The sequence below is a fragment of the Chiloscyllium plagiosum genome, chromosome 1, assembly GCF_004010195.1.
Source record: "Chiloscyllium plagiosum isolate BGI_BamShark_2017 chromosome 1, ASM401019v2, whole genome shotgun sequence".
Classification (NCBI taxonomy): Eukaryota; Metazoa; Chordata; class Chondrichthyes; order Orectolobiformes; family Hemiscylliidae; genus Chiloscyllium; species Chiloscyllium plagiosum.
The window spans coordinates 137274647-137294058 of NC_057710.1; the positions used below are offsets into that span (position 1 = coordinate 137274647).

Below are 19412 nucleotides of genomic sequence, written 5' to 3' on the forward strand. Positions count from 1 at the left end.
GAGAGGGGATCTGATTGAGACGTATAAGATTATGAAAGGATTGGACACTCTGGCAGTAGGAAACATATTTCCACTGATGGGTGAGTGCCGAACCAGAGGACACAGCTTAAAAATACGGGGTAGACCATTTAGGACAGAGCTCAGGAGAAACTTCTTCACCCAGAGAATGGTGGCTGTGTGGAATGCTCTGCCCCAGACTGCAGTGGAGGCCCACTCTCTGGATTCATTTAAGAAGGAGTTGGATAGAGCTCTCAAAGATAGTGGAATCAAGGGTTATGGAGATAAGGCAGGAATAAGGATACTGATTAGGAATGATCAGCCATGATTATATTGAATGGCGATGCAGGCTCGAAGGGCTGAATGGCCTACTCCTGCACCTATTGTCTATTGACATTGGAGAAACATTGCCGGCAATGCTACACCAACAGCTTTAACAAGTGTTAAGTCAAGAGTAGTAAAAATATCATTTAAATTCATGCAAATAAACAAACGTACTCAAGAACCTTAATCAAATAGTGCAAGCCCACTGCAGAAAGTAGTGAAATGTTATGCTAAACATAACTAGGAATAAAAAACATGGGATGGAAAGGAAATAATACCTTATGTCTTAAAATAGCTTTGTAAAGCAATATGCAGGATGTATTATAAATATATTAGTGGTAACAATACATTCCAATAAGTTGTGGAATTGTTTTTGTGGAAATTTACCATAATACAGTCATAGAAAAAGACTGCAATCATATTTAGGTTGGATGGGACCCTGGTAAGTATTAGAAATTGCTTCTAAGTCCTGGACCACCATCCAGGTTTCCTCCTATCCATTTAACAGTTGCTCCCTCTCCATCTTCACAGACACACTTACCTAGTTCTGGACTCTGCAGTCCTGGACACTGCTGCCATTGAAACTACAGTAGACATCCTGAGTGGAGATTGAAGTCTTGAGCAACGGTGCAGTTCTCAGAGTTAGATAACTGTAGAGCTAGTGTGATCAGTAGGGTTGCATTCCCCACTTGAGGTGCCGTGATGGAACATTTCTGAGGTTCCTAGCAAGGTAACTTGGTCAAAGGAATATTTTAGGCTGACCCTGGTCTTACATTTTAAGCCGTAGCTGTACACCGACACATTCAATTTATTGAATTCAAACTCCAGCATGTACCAAGGCATTTTATCTCAGGTGCCCAGACCAATCGCTGGGTTTCTGGTTTACTCGCCCAGTGACGATATCATCATACCACTACCTCTCTATAAATGTCTGATGTTTGTCAGATGTAGTATTTCTGGTCTGAATGGCGTTTTTGGTTAAAAGTTGGCCTCTAATGAAAAGAGGATCGAAGACTTGGGATGGCTGTGACTTCAGGTTTTTGATTTTAGGTTGTGAAGGAAACACAAACCAGACAAAATAAAAAAGACTTACAATAATTTCTCTATTGGAGCTCATGGTTGACTTTAAGGAAAAGTCAATTGCGGCACTGTTCAGTTGATCAAGAAAAGCTAAATCCATGGAGATCATACTGTTGAAACCAGTTACAGTAAAGCTGTTGGATGCGATTTGGTGTCTCAACTCTTAAAATAAAGGAACTGGCAATTTACCTGAAGAAGAGATAGCTTTGATGGATGTTGTAGCTGAATACAATGTTTTTAGCATATAAGACATAAGTAAATCTATGAGAGCTGTCTTTCTTTCATTGGCAACATGAAGTGTGATTTATATTTTCTACTGAGTAGAATTTTCATGTTACTTCAAGTTTACTTTGATTTAATTAACAAACTAACAGTTATAAAAAGTGCAATCCTGTCTTTTGTCAGAGTCTTTTGGCAAGTTCATTGTTTATTGATCTCACCAGGATCACGAGTGTGTCAAAATTAAGTCTGCTGGGCATCTCAAAATGGTGGTCAATGCAATTCAGAGAGACACAAAGTCGACTCAGCTGATTCTAAAATGTCTTTTAAAGAATGCAGCTCTAGATAAATACCTAACAACAGCAAACCATTAAAATAACCAGCATCAGAATGTCACTCGAGAGGAACAAGCAAACACTAGCATCATATAAAAAGGTGGTAGTACAGGAACATATCCAATAGGATATAAAGAACACAGAAGTAATAAAAATTTCATCAATGTTCATAAACTTTATTTGTACCAAATACAAACGCTGGATTTTGTTTCCATTATCACTCTCAGGTCTCTATCTTGACTGTACTGGTGTATTTTGTCTCATTATGTTGCCGAATTCTGGACATCTGAAGCTCCATTAATGGACAACCAGCCAGCTCACTCAACACATTACTTCTAATAAAAAAAAACTGATTGAGAAGTTAAGCCTTTGAATTTACACCTCTTCTTGTCATTTTGTATTGTCAATTTACACGAAGATTCTCTCTATTCACGGACAGACGAAGTTTGACCACCAGAATTTAGGGTTCAAGTTAATCACAAATCCATTTCATTTTAGACTTACAGTACCTACTTGTTATGAACAGTTTAGCTCATAGAAGTGAAACAGCTGGAAGATCGTGCACTTTGCTAGCTTTTCTAAAATAGTTATAAACATTACATATGGGATAGGTGCTGGGCTTGATATTTTGAATATTTTAGGTAGCAGGAAACACCAGAAGTTAAAGTTTGCAGAGGTTCAGGAATTTATTTATTACTAAAGCTGTGTTGTAAGCCCGCTCCTCTTACACCTGGATATCCTGAACATTTAGTCGGTTAAAGAGCTTTTGTTTTTTCTAGATTTTAACCAGGCACAGTAAAGAGGTTTTGAAGCCATGCAATTAAAATGGCCTATTCATTACGTGAGCCCTAGTCAGACAAGTTTTGTTTGAAAGATAAACAAGTATACACAGATGCACCACCAATAAAACAAAATTAAAAATCCGGCAGAGCTCTTTTAATCAATAGCTGGTCAGAAATTAATTGCATGAAAATATGCAAAACAGAATTAATATGAGATATAATGAGTGTTTTTTTTAAACAATTATAGTCTTTGCCAGTTAAACTGGAAGATGGCACAGAATACCTGCATTTAAATCCTTGCTAGCCTCAAGTGGCCTGAGTGAGGCAGGAGGAATTTGATCGCAAAAACATTCAACGCTGTTGCATACAGTTTATTCTTTCATTTTTAATAGAACCTAAAGTTAGAATGATACTTTATTTGTACATTACTTACAAAGTTAGTTAAACTTTCTATGTACACACTGAATTTTATAATGTGCATCTCTAAACTACATTCAACAGCCCTGCAATGACCTTTGCTTTTACTTTAATACAGACTGTATTTGCTAACAATTCAATACAAATTCCTACCTGCATAAGCGTGTACAGTCATCACCTCTACCCAATACCAGTGAAAAATCAACATGTACACTGATACATGACACACAGGAAAATTAATCAGATCAAAAAGTTTTAACAAAATAGTGAATAACCCGGGCTTATACATGGTAATAAATAAATCCATTCTATTTGTATTCAGTAACAAGGCCTCTAAGCTCCTGCTCTACCTAGAATAAAACAATCAGACCCATTCTTTTATGCCATTATTAGCATTCTATCAGTACACTGGCATTTTTATTTCACTGTATTTTAGAGCAGAAAATATACATTACAGCATAGTAACTTCAGGAATTTATTCTGCAGGGTTGCAAATTTTTCTAACCAGCTTTTCATATTCCTACCAGTGTAAAACAGTTGTTAGGACTGAAACATTGTTGATGATATCCATATTGTACCTCAACAGAAATCCATCCTCCAAGATAAATGCACATTTGTTTCTGACGACCGTGCTGCCTCAACTCTCCCTTCTAACCGATCAAGTCCAACGCACAAACTATAATCGCTGTTACTTGGAGATCTGCTGCTGAATGTGGAGAAGGAATTCATAATATGACAACGCAGATTCGGTTCTGTCCTCCACTAACTTCTGGTAAAAGTTCACTTTCATTGGGCCATCATCACTGTTGAGATTGAAAAAAACACCATGAGACAAACGGATGATAAAATTATCACAACTTGTTTAGCAACTGAAAACAAAGTTCATATTTTCACACTTTTATAATGGTGCTGCAGTTGAAATTTTCTAAGAAATGTTTTATCATCTGAAAGAATTACAGGCAATGTTGTAAGTTACATGAAACATTACTTTAGTCCTGAAACCTGTAACATGAGCTGGAATTACAGCTTCAGTGCAACTTAAATCAAATTCATAAACTACATTAAGTAAGACTTATTGCAGCTTATGATAAGGTAAGTCAAGACCTCACAAAGAGATCGTAATGGAGCTGACCAACGGCAAACAATTTTCTAAATCGTACATTTCATGGCTCGAACAAACTTTGCTAAGCAGGAAAATGAAAAAATATCTATGAGTATTAACTGCTCTGAAGTATGGATAAATGTAGGACACCAGATTAATTTCAGAGACAGCCAGATGCTGTAATACAGAAATAACAATCATGTCATTTTGGAAGGAAGAATTTGCATATGGAGTTTCTCAATCTGATCTAATCCTATGAAGCATGTGAACTTGTTTTGGACAGTTACAAAGGAAGGCCTTTAAATGAAAATAATAGCAAGTACTTACTTCACAACGTAAATAATCGATAAGAATGGTCTGTTGTCTCGAAGCCAAGAAATAAAATTATTTGTTCTTTGAGATAAAGTTGTATTTAATTCGGGTAGGTGAGTCTTTTTTCCACCAAATTAAGGAAGAGTGTTATGGTTATGAAAGAAAGAAAACAAGAAAAAGAAAGTTAATCCATAGAAATTTCATATACAATGAATCACTTTTGAGGCATAGGTAATATTGTAATACGTATAGGAAATACTGCAGTCAATTCAAAAAGTCAGCAAGGCCCCAATAGCAATAAGTGAACACAACAACTGTTTTGTGTGTCTATTGAGGGATAAATATGAGCAAGGAGCCTGAAGAGAACTCTCTTGCTTTTCTTTAACATCCAGTTGAGAGACCAAATGGGGCTCTTGTTTAATCTCCCAAAAGATGGAATCTCCAACAGTGCAGTACTTCCTCAACACTGCAACAAAGTGCCAGCCTACACTTAACATTCAAGTCTCCGGTGCAGGATTAACTCTTTGACCTTCTGACTCAGAGTTACTACTGAATCACAACTGACACCAAGTATATAATGAGAATGGTTCTAGTTTTGAATTTGAGAGTGAGGAAACCAGAAATTCCAGTTCTATGTGTGGGTGGGATGCTCTTCAGAGGGTCAGTGTGGACTCAGCAGGTTGAATGGCCTGCTTCCTGAACTGTAGGGATTCTATGATTACTTTTTGAAGTCTCTCAACTTTGTTGTGGTTCTGTTCGCCGAGCTGGGAATTTGTGTTGCAGACATTTCGTCCCCTGTCTAGGTGACATCCTCAGTGCTTGGGAGCCTCCTGTGAAGTACTTTTGTGATGTTTCCTCCGGCATTTATAGTGGTTTGTACCTGCCGCTTCCGGTTGTCAGTTTCAGCTGTGACTGTGACTGTGACTGAGGAAACATCACAGAAGCGTTTCACAGGAGGCTCCCAAGCACTGAGGATGCCACCTAGACAGGGGACGAAACGTCTGCAACACAAATTCCCAGCTCGGCGAACAGAACCACAACAACGAGCACCCGAGCTACAAATCTTCTCTCAAACTCTCTCAGCTTTGTCACATTGATAAGCTATGAGAGATATATTCAATATTATATTTAAACTTCCAAAAAGATTTTGTTAAAGCATGTGATGACATTTTTGTCATTAAGATTACAATCTTAGGTGTATCATTGAGAGCAGATGAACAGCAGAGGGCCAAGTGCTTTCTTTCTGAAGGAGATGTTGCTGAAACCACACAGTCACACCACCTTGTGGTCAGCTTAGTAATTTCATTTTCTTCTGTGCAACAGAAGAAAATGAAACCACTAGAAGATGAAAACTAAAAAAATCATAAAATTAAACTTTCAGTAAATGTAATACAAGTGAGAGCTGTATTGACACCATTGATTGTTGCATTTTAAAACACTTCATGAATATAGCAGCTAACTTTCACCATTCGAAGGTAAGAGATATATATAATTTAAAGCAATGAGAAGGTGGCATGGTGGCTCAGTGGTTAGCACTGCTGCCTCGCAGCGCCAGGGACTTGGCTTCGAATCCAGCCTCAGGTGACTGCCTGCATGGAGTTTGCACATTCTCGCTGTGTTTGTGTGGGTTTCCTCCAGGTGCTCCGGTTTCCTCCCACAGTCACAAAGATGTGCAGGTTAGGTGAATTGGCCATGCTAAATTGTCCATAGTGATAGGTGCATTAGTAGCGAGTAGGGGAATGGGTGGGTAGATTACTCTTCGGAGGTCGGTGTGGACTTGTTGGGCGAAGGGCCTGTTTCCACACTGTAGGGAATCTAATCTAATCTAAACAATTAGAGTAATGGATTAATTTTATTGTCTAGAATTGAACTTACCATATTTTGTGGTATAGAAGCATAGTTAGGGAATCCAAGCACTTCACTAATAAAATTGTTGCTGCAGCTTTTACCAACCCAGAGGTACATCACCTACAAACAAATTAACACCCATTCATTATTGCTACCTGCACACGACCTGTAAACCTAAATACAAACCAATGGAAAACATAAGTACCTGGAGCATAAAACATGATAAATAATTATTTGCTCCTGTTTTATATCACCTCTGAAGATCAATTTCACCTGCTGGTGGTTGAAAAGCATCTGTTAGCAGCAAAACCCAAGACTTAACCTGAAGTAAGTTTGTGACGTTAACGTTTATTCAAAGATTATGGAAAATTGTATAAGTAAAACTAGGGTTATTTCTTATTTATTCAACTTCAAATTTCTGTACCGTTTAAAACTTCTCGAAGGCTCAAATTACATGGATTCCTATTTCCTGAGGTGAAAATTTAACGCTGCTAATGGCATCGATGACTCAGTGACCTCCCCAGCTGACACCCTATCTCATACTACATCCTAGTCGACGTTTCGGGCAAAAACCCTTTCCTGATGAAGGGCTATTGTCTGAAACATCAATTCCCCTGCTCCTCAGATGCTGCCTGACCTGCTGTGCTTTTCCAGCACCACGCTCTCGACTCTAATCTCTCGCATCTGCAGTCCCCACTTTCACCTAGATTGGAAATAAGACTCCATATTTTTGATTGGAACCTCCTCTCAGAATTGTGAAATCCCCTCTTTTGTGAAAAGGCCGAGAGGGCAGATTGCCATTCCTCAGAAAATCCAACCTCCATACCTGGATGTTAAATTTTGAATAAGATTGCTATTTAGTATTACACAGCAATACGTTAACTGCACTAGATCGAATATATAGACTGAATAAAGAACCCACAAGCAACATATCAGTTTAAAGCTCGCCAGCATCTCCTCATCCAGTTGTGAATGGTGGTACAAAATCAAACACAGACTCCACAAATGATCCTCAATGGGGGTATACGAGAACTAATGTACAAAATACAAGGTTGAAACATTTGAAGTGATATTTAGCCAGAGGTATTGAATGGATAATCCACTTGGGCCTCCTCCTGAGGTTCTCAATGTATTTCTAGCCTTCAGTCAATTTGATTCACCTTACATGATGAGAAGAAACTGCTGAGTGTACTGGATACAACAAAGGCTCTAGGGCTCGACAACAACCCAGCAGTAGCACTAAAGACTTGTGCTCCAGGAGTAGCTGCATTGCAATCCAATTTGCTTCAAATCTGCTACAACAATGTGGAAAATTGCCCATGAAGGTCTTGGTCATAAAAGAAAAACAGGATAAAATCAATTATTCAAGGAAATGTACCTAATATTCATGATGGATAGTTACCCTTTACTGATTGATTAATTATCCATCGTGAAATAATAGGCTTTGAACACAGAGTTGGATATACATGCGACCAAAATCTACAAAGTGTTAGAAGACCAAAGAGAAACAAAATTCTTCTCACTCCATTATGCGAACGACAAACATCACAAAGTTTTCAGAAAATACACCCACTACACAAGAACCATACTCAGACTTAGAGCTTTCAAATGAAAAAGCTACTTACAGAACCACAGTCCATCAAGAAAGCACCCTCTTTTGACAGTTTCTCTATAGAAAGGTGCAGAATAGGAGGCTGAGGAATAGTTTTGTCACCGACAACGATGGAACCCTTCCAGAAACACAAAGTAATTTTAAAGAAAATTCATTATTCATCAGTAGAACCGAAGAAAATCGCTGTCCTAAAGTCAAATAAATCCCAGCCATCAACCTCTAACAGTATAATAATTAAGTCCATTTGCCAAAAGCACACATCATCTTTTAGGTTTACTGCAGAGTTTTCAAACAGACTATGGTGTCGATATATAAACTGAAGAAGCAATAAATGGGTCGTGTAAGTACATGGTCCACATGGAATCACAAAATGTTATATTTTCTAACAGCTGAATCCTGGACAAGTATAATTTCCCTTTTTAGGCCCTGATTAGCAATATCTAAATATTAAATTTCACAGTTAAATTTAAAACACTGCAACACCCTCACAACAAACCAAATTTCATGAATGCATGTCTTGATTAAATTTATTTTAATATTATAAAAGTATGAGGGGGTATGGAGAGAAATTTATAATGACATCCATAGATAAAACTGTACAAAACACAGACCTGGCAGAAATGACCAAGTTTTACAATAAAAGAAAGTTTGAGTTTGATTCATAACAGCATGTGACTCAAATCATATAAAATTTACATTAGGTTGAAAAAGAACAATTTATTTTTATACAAAGGAAGATTAAAGTGGGAGATATATATTAACAATAACCTGTATTGATATAATGACTATCATGGTAAAATATCCAGAAATGGTTTGTAGGTTTTAGTCAAACAGATTGACTAAAGAAACATAAAGGGATATTAGAAAAGATCATTCAAAGCTTGGTCAAAGAGATAGGTTTTGAGGAGCATCTTAAAAGAGGAAAGGCTTGGGGAGGGTAGACCAGAACTGGGAAAGCTGGAATCAAGGCCATTAATGGAATAGCAATTGTGAATTGGAGCAGTGTGGCCGTCTCAGAGTCGTAGGAAAGAATAGTACTGCAAAGATAGAGAATGTGCAGGTCACAACGATATTGAAAAAGAACAATAAGGCCTAAAATAAACATTTTGTTTCACTGGGTGCTGGTATAGGTCAGCGAACAGAGATCTGACGGGTGAACAGGATTTACTGTAAGTTAGGACAAAGTCTGCAGAACTTTGACCGACCTTATGTTTACAGAGGGGATAATATTGGAGGTTGGTCGCCGTTGTGTTTCATTTGGCAAGTCGAACAAAGAAGTAATGTGAGGGTTTTCGCAGATGAACTGATGCAGGGTTCGGCTGGCATGATGGTTGGAAGGTGGAAAGGATTTAGTGATGGTGAAGATCATATATGATACCAAGGTTGCAAACAATCTGGTCAAGTTTCAGGCAGTTGCCAGGAAGAGGGAGGAAGTCAGTGATTAGGAATTAGGTTTTTGGCAGGGATTGAAGACCAATGGTGTAATCTTTCAAATATTTATGATTGGAGGGAACTTCTGCTGCTAAGTAATATCCCCTCCAGTGTCTCTACAAGTCAAGAGAGGTGGTGGAAGGGTAAAGCTGGATGTCACTGCTGGATATGTTGAAACTGACATGCTTTCAAATGAAGTCATCAAGGTGCTGTAATCAAATGGACAATGGGCAAGAAACAAGGATAGATCTTTAGGGAACATGAGGGATAACATTGCAGAAGTGAGCAGAGAAACTATTCCAAGAACAAAACCACAGTGAAGAGGAGTTAAAGAAGGATGGAGTGCTTAACTGTGTCAAAAGGCGGGTTGAGAAGGATGAGGAGGTAATGTTCACCTTTGCTACAGTCACAAAGAATTTCATTTCTAAACTTTAATAACAGTTGGCTTGATTTTGGTCCTGTGACCATCTAATTGTGAAGCACATCCTCGTCTCTGACTCCCTTAAGTAGGCACTCCATCAGGACAGACCTTCTCACAATGAGGCAGTCCCTCAGGACTGACTCTCTGAATACAAGGCACTACCTCAGACTGACACTCTGGCTATCGGCTACTGCCTTATGGTCAGAGTCTTAATACTGAGGCAGGGCCTTATTGTTAGAGGTTCAAAACTGATGGGACTTGGGGAAGATGAGCATCAGTTTGGAGAGAACAATCGTTAGACATGTGATGGTTGTTTGCAAGAATGGCAGGTGGAGAGAGGAAGAGAAGTCACTGGTTGATTGTTAGGGGACGGGTAAACACAGCAAACATGAAGCACAGAACACCATTATCTGTGAAGCGATAGCAAGGAGGCCAGGAAGGGAAGGTGCGTGGTTAGCAGTTGAAAGGGATTAGTGTTCACTGAGCAGATGGTCTCAGAGAGAGCATGAGGGGAGATAGGACAGAAACTGGAGAAACTCTAATGTTCAGGATTTTATTTGGAGAGGGAGGTGGAGAATGAAGGTTAGAGGAATTATTGGCAAGTGGCAGGAAAGTGGTGATGAGGTGACTGCAGTTTTAGTGACAAAGAAATCCATAGGTTCATTGCTGTTGTTGGAGGTAATGTTGGAAGTTAGGGAAGTGGAGTTTAACAATACTGTGTGCAGATGAGAAAAGAAGCCGGGCATTATTGTTGCATTTCAGTGTGGTCCCTGGAATAGTGAGCAGATTTAGGAAATGATGGCAGGGCCTGATACTGCATTAGGAGGTACAAATAATTCTGGTAGTGGTTTGCATCTACTACACTTCAAGAAACTGAGATGAGGATCTTACTGGGGAATGGCTAAGGTGGGAGTGAGTAATGGTTTCAATAGACAGTATGGAATCAGAGGTGAAATTGAGGGTATGGTTAAGCAGATTAGCAGCTGTAGAAATAAGCAAGGGAAGACAGCAAGAATTTGAAGTGCAGTTGTAAGCGAACTGGGAGCTTTTTTTGTTAAAACATCTCGGGGTGTCATTGAAGGAAGTAGGTGTGGGAGGACAACAAAGTAAATTTAGCGGACAGCAATGAACTGTATTGTAAGTATCGAAAGCAAATGATCACAGCTAGCCTAAGCTGTGATTTACACAAGGGAATTGTGAGGCCACATGAGATAGTCAGGTCAAGGGGGTAAGCATGACTACGACAGGGGAAATATATTCGAGCGGAAACAGGGCAGTGAACTGAGACAACAGCGGGAGAGAGAAAGAGAAAATGATGAGTTGAGATAATGGTTTAAATCACAGAGGATGAGAAGTCTCTCAATAAAGAGAATCAGAGAGAAAAGCAGTGAAGATATCCAAGCGAGAAATTCTTTAATGGTACTTGGGTGGGCAACAGACAGTGAGGTTTTAAATGAGAGATTAGATAGGCGAACAAGGCAAGATCTTCAACGGAGGAGGAAATACTAAAGGAATATGGTAACAGACCAAAGTGAGCCTTGGTGATAAGCAGTCACACCACTATGATGGATAAGCCAGAATAAGTGGTGAAACATTTCATTAGGGGGAGAAGGTGTCATCATCCCTCAGCCAGATTTATTATAAAACCATAATATTGTTCCAAACACCTTCAACGAGCACAAGAATGGCAAAGGCCTTGCTCACAAGTGAGCGAAAAGTCTGGAGGGCGAGGCAAAGAGGAAGTGCCAGATGATAGCCAAAGGATCAGGACTTGGAGGAATCAGGTAAACAATGAAGCAATTGACGAGATTAGTCTCTCGCAGGCACGTGGGTGGGAAGGTAAACAAAATTAGTTCATAAAGTAGCTTGTAAGGTGACAACAATTGGCGACTTAATCAGCCCTTTGGTGGATGCCAAGACTCATCAATTTAGTAGCTCCTTACTTACTTTAATAGCTCCTTACTTACCCAGGATATTCAAGTAAAATGCTTCTTTAAATGGTTGCCATTAAGTAGATCAGATAGCTATATCCATTTAAAAATATTTTGAAATTATTAAATTCACCAATATTAAATTTTATCAGCACATATTAGAAATTAATGTGCTAAAAAAAAAAATCAGTTTTCATTTATTTGGCAGAGAAAATTTATGTAGATAGAGAGCCCAATAATAGAAATTGCCGACAATATTGAAGAGTTATAGTTCCTAGTCAGTCTTCCACATAGTCATAAGAATATTTGTCACTTACATAAGCTCTCCACATTAATGGGAGGTATTCCAAACACAGAAGGGACACAAACGAAATCTGGACGCTTGGCATCCTATCTTTTTAATACTTTTAAAAGCAAGTGTAATCATTCCTCCTCAGTCACAGCATGCTAACAATCTGTAGCATCTCATTAAGGAAGAATAATAAAATTTGTTCTTTCTTGGAACTAGCCTGCATCCAAATGCTCTTTTGTCCTTTGTTTGAGACTTATTTCCTGTTTGAGTGCAGAACATTACTTCATCAGCCTAATTTTTTACATGAGTATATGTTCATGAAAGATATCCGGTTAATTACGGTCAAATTATATTTGTGCCTCACGACCATTTTCTTTGCCCATGACTGGAATGTTCAGTGAAGAAATTCAATGACTAACTCAGTATTCAGGCAAAAGGATAATTGAATAGATATTTTGCTCTTCTCAAATGAACCAGCACCTGTCATCAATGCAAGTGGCTGAATTTTATGCAGGACGCTGAAGACCCACCTCCAAAGCCACAAGGAGGAGGAATGACTGCATCTGCCAGTGGTGGAACCCAGAGAGGTGTACTGCTGCTGCCAGCCAAACAAGTGGCCGCTGCAGGGACTGCCATCAAATTAAGGTCCAATCAGATGGCAGGCAGAGAAAAAGCATCACCACTACCAGTGGCCATAGCTAAGGTGGGAGAAGGTGGGAGAAAGTGAGAACAAGCAAGAGTGAGCGAGAGAGAAAAAGAAACAGTGGAAAAAGGTACCAGCCTTCCTATCTCCCAGCTCACTAGCAAAGGACTGGCAAAATTCCAGTCAAGGTACCCAAGAATACGATAAAATTTATAATATATAATAAGGAGAGAAAATTCTGGAATTACTCAGCAGGTCTGGTATCAACTGTGGGAAATGAAAGGGTTACGTTTTCGGGGTCTGTGGTTTACATTTTGCGTTTGTAATCAAAAAATCTTAACTTTCTTAAAACAACAATTAATTTGAATATGAATATATTTAGTAATGCTATGATCGCTAACCTCATCAGATAGATTGTCTATTCTGTACAAGCTGGGATGAATTGTAAGCATCAGATGAACTAACGGCTGTGTCTTCATCTCACACATGGCAAAGATCCTTTCATCCAATCGAGTGCTGGTGCCTGTTCTGAATGCTTGCTGTAAAGCAAGGGTTCAATAAGATATTAATTGTGCTGTACAGCACATTCAAACTCAAAAAATTCATAAACTTTGTAACGTACAAATGTACAAACAGTTTACAGCATCCTGATAACCAGTACTCAGGTCAATGGTATATTGAACCTAGAACACTACAAGAAGCTTGGAGTCTAGAGCTGTGCTCTTTATGTCCTAAAACTGGGTAATAGCACCACAGGGTAGATCTTCAACATATCACACTATCTCCTGAAGAGAATGCTGGGGTCATGATATAACAGTCACCTAAAGGAACAGTTTGAGCAACCAGCAATGATAAATTTTCCAGAGCAGTTCATATAATATTTAAAATCATTGCTGGTGGTATGAAGTGTGGCAACTGTTCTGAACATGCATTGTTAAACTTAATATTGTTAATAAAAACAGTATGTATTATAATGACCTTTTTGAAAAATTCAACGGGGGCGGTACGGTGGCTCATTGGTTAGCACTGCTGCCTCAGAGCGCCAGGGACCCAGATTCGATTCTAGCCTCGGGCAACTTTCTGTGTGGAGTTTGCATATACTCCCCTTGCCTGCATGGGTTTCCTCCGGGTGCTCCGCTTTCCTCCCACAGTCCAAAGATGTGTAGGTTAGGCTGTGCTAAATTACCCATAGTGTTCATGTGTAAGTTAGATGCATTTGTTAGGGGAAATGTAAAGTAATAGGACAGGGGAATGGGTCTGGGTTACTCTTTGAAGGGTTGGTATGGACTTGTTGAGCCGAAGGGCCTGCTTCCACACTGTAGGGATTCTACGAATCATGGGTTGCAGGCATTGCTGGCTAGGCCAGCTTTTATTGCTCATCTCTAATTGCTCACAGGGTGGTTAAGAGTCACATGTAGGTCAGACCATATAAGGAGGGCAGAATTCCTTTCCTAAGACATTAGTGAACCAGAGAATTTTCCTGACAATTGACAACAGTTTCATGGTCATTACTAGCCTCTTAAATCCAGATTTTTAAAAGTTCAATTCAAATTCCATCATTGGGTATTGCAGGGTTTGAACTTAGGTCTCCAGAACATTCCTTGGGCCTCTGGCTTAACAGTCTAGTCCATTGCCTCCCCCAAAAGCCTCTGCTTGGATGGAAAAATTGTATGGTCCATCCAGACGCATTCGGAGTATATCTCCGCTTTATAAATACATCAGTCATTGAAAATATTTTAGTCATTTTTTTTATTTAAAAAAAGTACCTGCTTCAGAAGAGCCAGAATATAAAGAGCAAACAGCCTGAGGGAGTTGGGAGCGACTAACACGGATCGCTGGAGGTTAGAAACTGTGGAACGATACGCAGATAAGGAATCCACTACAGCATTTACCAAGGCATCTCTGGCATCAGATAAACTTGAGGAAACTGATCGATCAACCGCTGAGGAAAAAAAAAACAGGCGACAGATTAAGACCCAAAAGATTACTTACACAATATAGCTTCAAAAGGCACCTAATACCTTCAAAGGTTAAAGGTGAATGAAATCAATGATGCGACAGTAAGAAGATGATGAGGAAAAAAATCTCGGCACTGTCAATCTTACGCATCTTACATATTAGCAAGGACTTTTTTTTAATAACTCAATTTTTCAAAAAAAGTGGGAATACTAGATTTTGAAAGAAGAAAAATTTACACTATTTTTAAGGTAAAAATCTACACATTTAGCAGATTATTTCTTGCTGACAACCTAATCCATATCTTTGGTAATTCAATCCTTAACTATCCCAAATCTCTCCTGAACAACATCCTTAAATTTGAATTCATACAAAACTCTGACATCCAATACCCTAATGCATACCAAGTCCTGTTTACCAAATGCCCAAGTGCTTACTGGTCTGCAGTGATTTCTAGGTGTGATTTTAAAATTCTCATCCTTGTTTTCAAATCCCTCTACAGCATCAATCTAACGTACCTCTAATATTTTCCAGCACCATCACCCTCCTAGATGTCTACATTCCTTTAATTCTAACCTTTTAAGTGTCCTTGATTTTCTTCACTTTTCCATGCCTCAGAAAGCCAAGGACTCAGCCTTGAACTATCCTTGCTCAAACTCTCTGCTTCTCTATGCCTTCAAAATGTACTTAAAACCTACTTTTTTTTCGGTCACCGGTCCTAATGTGGCTTAGTGTCAAATTGTGCTGTTGATTTATCGACATAACCCCATGCTACATTGGACATACAGGCTTTCCACAGGATACACTCAGGTTCAAAATCAACTTTAAGCCCTCACTATCAAGATAAAATACAATCACACTGAATTCAGCACTCTGCATTGTTATGAAGTCTTAATCGCTGGTAGCAACTTCCTATGGACTCAAACTTGTTTCCATAAACCCCTCCCCAAGAGTCAAAAGTGATTATTTATCAATTAACAGCATCAGGCAACTAGAATTCCAAACGAAACAGATAGTGAGGAACTTTAACATCAAAATGCTGTTTGACCAGATGTAGGCCAATCAGTATGGGGATGGAAGGGAAACTGGAGTTGGTTAGAGTTAAGATACAGGCAGCATAGTTTTGGATGAGCTCAAAGTTACAGACAATGGATTGTGGAAGATCAGCCTGGAATATGTTGAAATAGTCAAGCCCAGAGATAAATGAAGATGTTAGTACCAAATTAGCTGAGACAAGACAAAGTCAGGCTATATTATGTGTGTGGAAATAAGCAGAGTTTGTATTCCACCTTGAAGAAGCTCTAATCCAGTAAGGATGGGGAACCTCGTTCTGATGCTTGCTGCACCAACAGACTGGAGTTTGAAGCAGTATCACCAGCCCCATTGTAAAGGATAAGTACACAACACAGCTGTCAAAAATGAGCTAAGTCATCACCATGGTACATTAGAGGAACAAAATTGCTGGCACAGTCAACAGTGAAGATTATCTAAGATTATAAATTAAACATCATCTGCCACTCCTCAGCCCATTGTAGACTTGCCACTTACCCATAGTAGCTAAAAGACAAGTAATAGCCTGCACATCTGCTCCCGCATAAACATCAGCCACAGATTTCACAATAGGTAAACACAAAGTATGCACTCGAATCCGACGCTCGCCTACAAAAATAAACAAATATTAAAGTCACTTGTTTTGAACATTCTTTTCTCACAATTAAGTTTTTGAATACATATGCACTTATTTTGTAAGAAATGGAAGTCAGAAGCCTTATGTGTATCCACTTACCTTGGATGAAATAGCAAAGGTAAAAGGAGTACCTTACCACCTTGCGTCGAGTGGTGGAGGGCCTGAGAAAAGGGGCCATCTTATTTACTGGGTCTTTTTGAATAATCAAGCAAGCAGTAGCTTACTACTACTGATATTATAGAACACAGGTAAAATTTTCTACAATATTGTAGACTCCTGCAATACTGCTTTCCAAGCATGTTTTAGCAGATTTTGACACAATCCTTGTTGGCACTTTTTGGAAGTTATTTTGTAAATGCCGCTCTTCTAATTTCTGACAGGTTTGTGTTACGGAATGAAGATCACTTTGGCCTGTTGTCAATAATGGGCATAATAAGAAGCAATATAGATTCATCTGGTTACTGTATTAAAGTACTGTATTAAAGGTTTTTGAATATCAATATAATCATATACTTGCACTACAAAAGATAGCATGGGGGGAAAAAAAAAAGAGTCTCATTGTTTACACCAAATGAAAAAGGTGATCAGTGTCACTCTCTGAAAGGATGAAGCAACAATTCAAGAGGAAGTTTAGATTTGTTCAGCAAAGCCTCGGTCTGAGGGATATTCAGAGTGCATTGGAACACGTGTGAGCTACAGTTAACAATGGTTAAGTGTGGTCTGTCTCAACTTCAACATAATTGGGAACAGTGTTGTTAGTTCACCGTGTCTCAACTGATGAACATAACATACAGAACATTCAACCATAACTTAACTTACAGCATTCAAAAACTTCAAACTTGAACTTGCATGCTTGCAAAATTGCCCTGAATAGAAGTTCCTTCAAAGGTTAATAGTAACACCGTACATGAAACCACTTTTAAAGTAAATGATGCACTGCACCTTCAATAATCGTTTGTTCTCTAGACTTTCAGCGATTTTGTTAAAACCTGAATCTCAATATTTGAGAGTACTCATCTTTAAAATAACCTAGCTCAAACCCAGTACACTACTCACTTTTCAGCTTTACAAAAGCTACCATGGCATTTGGAAAACAATTTTCGTGTTTGCTGACAGTTTGCATTTTTTGCATCACTCAGGATTTACAAAACTTGAAAAGCACATTTACCTTTCTTGGAATAAATACTGTACAGCACCTGAGTCTCAATTAACAATTCTTCTCAACTGAGAAGATAAGATGATTTTTTAAACAAGCAAATACCTAAGAGGAGTTAGCATTTTAGTTCAGCATAACACACTTACCACCAGATTTTGTACATTTTATTAATAAAAATATTAATGAAATAGCTATATGTGGAAATACAGACTGTTTTCTTGAACTACATTAAGAAATGCGAAAACACATACATTGATTTGTTTTTAAAAAATAAGACATTCCCCTACCTTTACTTGAAGTGTAAAGTAAAGCAGCCTGAAAACATACAATGGACGTGTTGACCAGATTTTCGTCAATGGACATTTGTACAGTGAATCCTGAGTCAGGATTTATGTTAGCAAGGGACAACAGATCAGTGGAACGTACAAAGAAGTTTCCATGGAAAGTATGAATGGAAAGACCTGTAGATACAAATCATTACTATGTAGGCAATGTAATGCTTTCACTGATATTTAACATAAAACAAATAATTGCAATTATTTTTAAACTTTGATTTCTTTCAACTGAACAATCACAGAATTTGCTGTCTGTGGGAACTTGTATTAATTATACAAGTATAGTACATCTACAAAGTACTGAAACATCTTAAGGTTGATTAGAGTATTAATTTTGTTTTAGTATGCTTAACTAAAACATAGATAAAGAGATAAGTACAACTATTTGTGGGATGAATAATTACTTGAATATTGACTGACTTCCTGTTTTGCCCAGTAGACACTTACTTTTGAAAAACTGTTTAATGTCATATTTTTCACGTTTCTTGAACTCGTTAGATCAATATCCAGAGGGAAAGTGAAATTGTTGATACTAACAAGTGAAGAAAAAAATTCAGTTGCAAAGCATCTATTACATTACTTGGAAAAACCTTGAAGCACAGATACTTTAAAGGCAGTATTGCTGTGCAGAAAAGACCAATGGTCACTTTAACCCCCAAAAAATTCCCACAGGCAGCCACAAAATGAATGATCAGTGAACACACTTTTGGTGGTGTGGCTTGAAGGAGCAACATGGGCTTGAAGATTGGAAGAATTCCTGGAATTTGTAATATAACAAAATTTAACTTCTAAAGCCTACAAAAAGTATTAAGGCATGTGCAGAGTTCATTAAGTATTTTACCTGACTACTGACATTTCTAACAATGCAAAATATACTCACTACTATCTTATCAACAATGCTCAAATGAGGCTTGAGCTGGCTACCTTCTGGCTCAGAACTGTACAGCTACAAACGAGCTAAGCTGAGATACAATACAAATAGTTAGGAATCTACATAGCTGGCAGAATTCATCTTCTGTATTTCAGCCCAAAATGTAATCCAGTCATGTGAGAATAAATTCAGATTAACTGCCATTTTTGTCAATGCGCTCTCTGCTCTCGAAAGTGATCAAGAGACCTGAGAGGTTTGTATTCTTGTACCATCCCCACTTCCTCTGGCTCAGATTCTCATTTCCAGCTGGCAAACTTCTAGTGCACCCCTCATCCTACTGATTTCTGGTACCAAGAGGCCATATCAATTGGCAGCACTTTTAATTGTGTCAAAGCCACTCAAGAGGTTTGAGTTCAGGCATCTGGCGTGAGATTTCAGTTCAGCACTCAAAAAGTGCTGCACAGCCAAACACCACACTGTCTTTTGACTGAAATATTAACTGGAAGAGCCATTTATCCTCACACTTCCTTGTCTTGGTTCCTTTTTATAGATTTCCTCCATTTTCCAGATTGATCTTGGTTCTCTATTGAATTATGCACTGATTAGCTGGCTACAGAGTGATGTTGACTCACTCTACAGCATAGATTTAATCCCTGTACTT

General features: G+C 38.5%; 1 protein-coding gene across 4 annotated transcripts in view; it reads right to left on the reverse strand.

The window, feature by feature from the left end:
- Nucleotides 1-2115: 2115 nt before the first annotated feature.
- LOC122553760 (protein transport protein Sec24B-like) overlaps nucleotides 2116-19412 on the reverse strand; it is a 114685-nt gene continuing 97388 nt past the window's right edge. For all 4 annotated transcript variants that reach the window (XM_043698060.1, XM_043698078.1, XM_043698051.1 and 1 more), the window contains 8 exons: nucleotides 17833-18006; nucleotides 16251-16361; nucleotides 14513-14688; nucleotides 13148-13285; nucleotides 8042-8146; nucleotides 6444-6536; nucleotides 4584-4687; nucleotides 2116-3957 (listed from right to left, as the gene is read on the reverse strand). In XM_043698060.1, the coding sequence (XP_043553995.1) occupies nucleotides 3843-3957; nucleotides 4584-4687; nucleotides 6444-6536; nucleotides 8042-8146; nucleotides 13148-13285; nucleotides 14513-14688; nucleotides 16251-16361; nucleotides 17833-18006 (1016 nt within the window). In that variant the 3' untranslated portion in view covers nucleotides 2116-3842. The remainder of the gene's footprint in view (nucleotides 3958-4583; nucleotides 4688-6443; nucleotides 6537-8041; nucleotides 8147-13147; nucleotides 13286-14512; nucleotides 14689-16250; nucleotides 16362-17832; nucleotides 18007-19412) is intronic.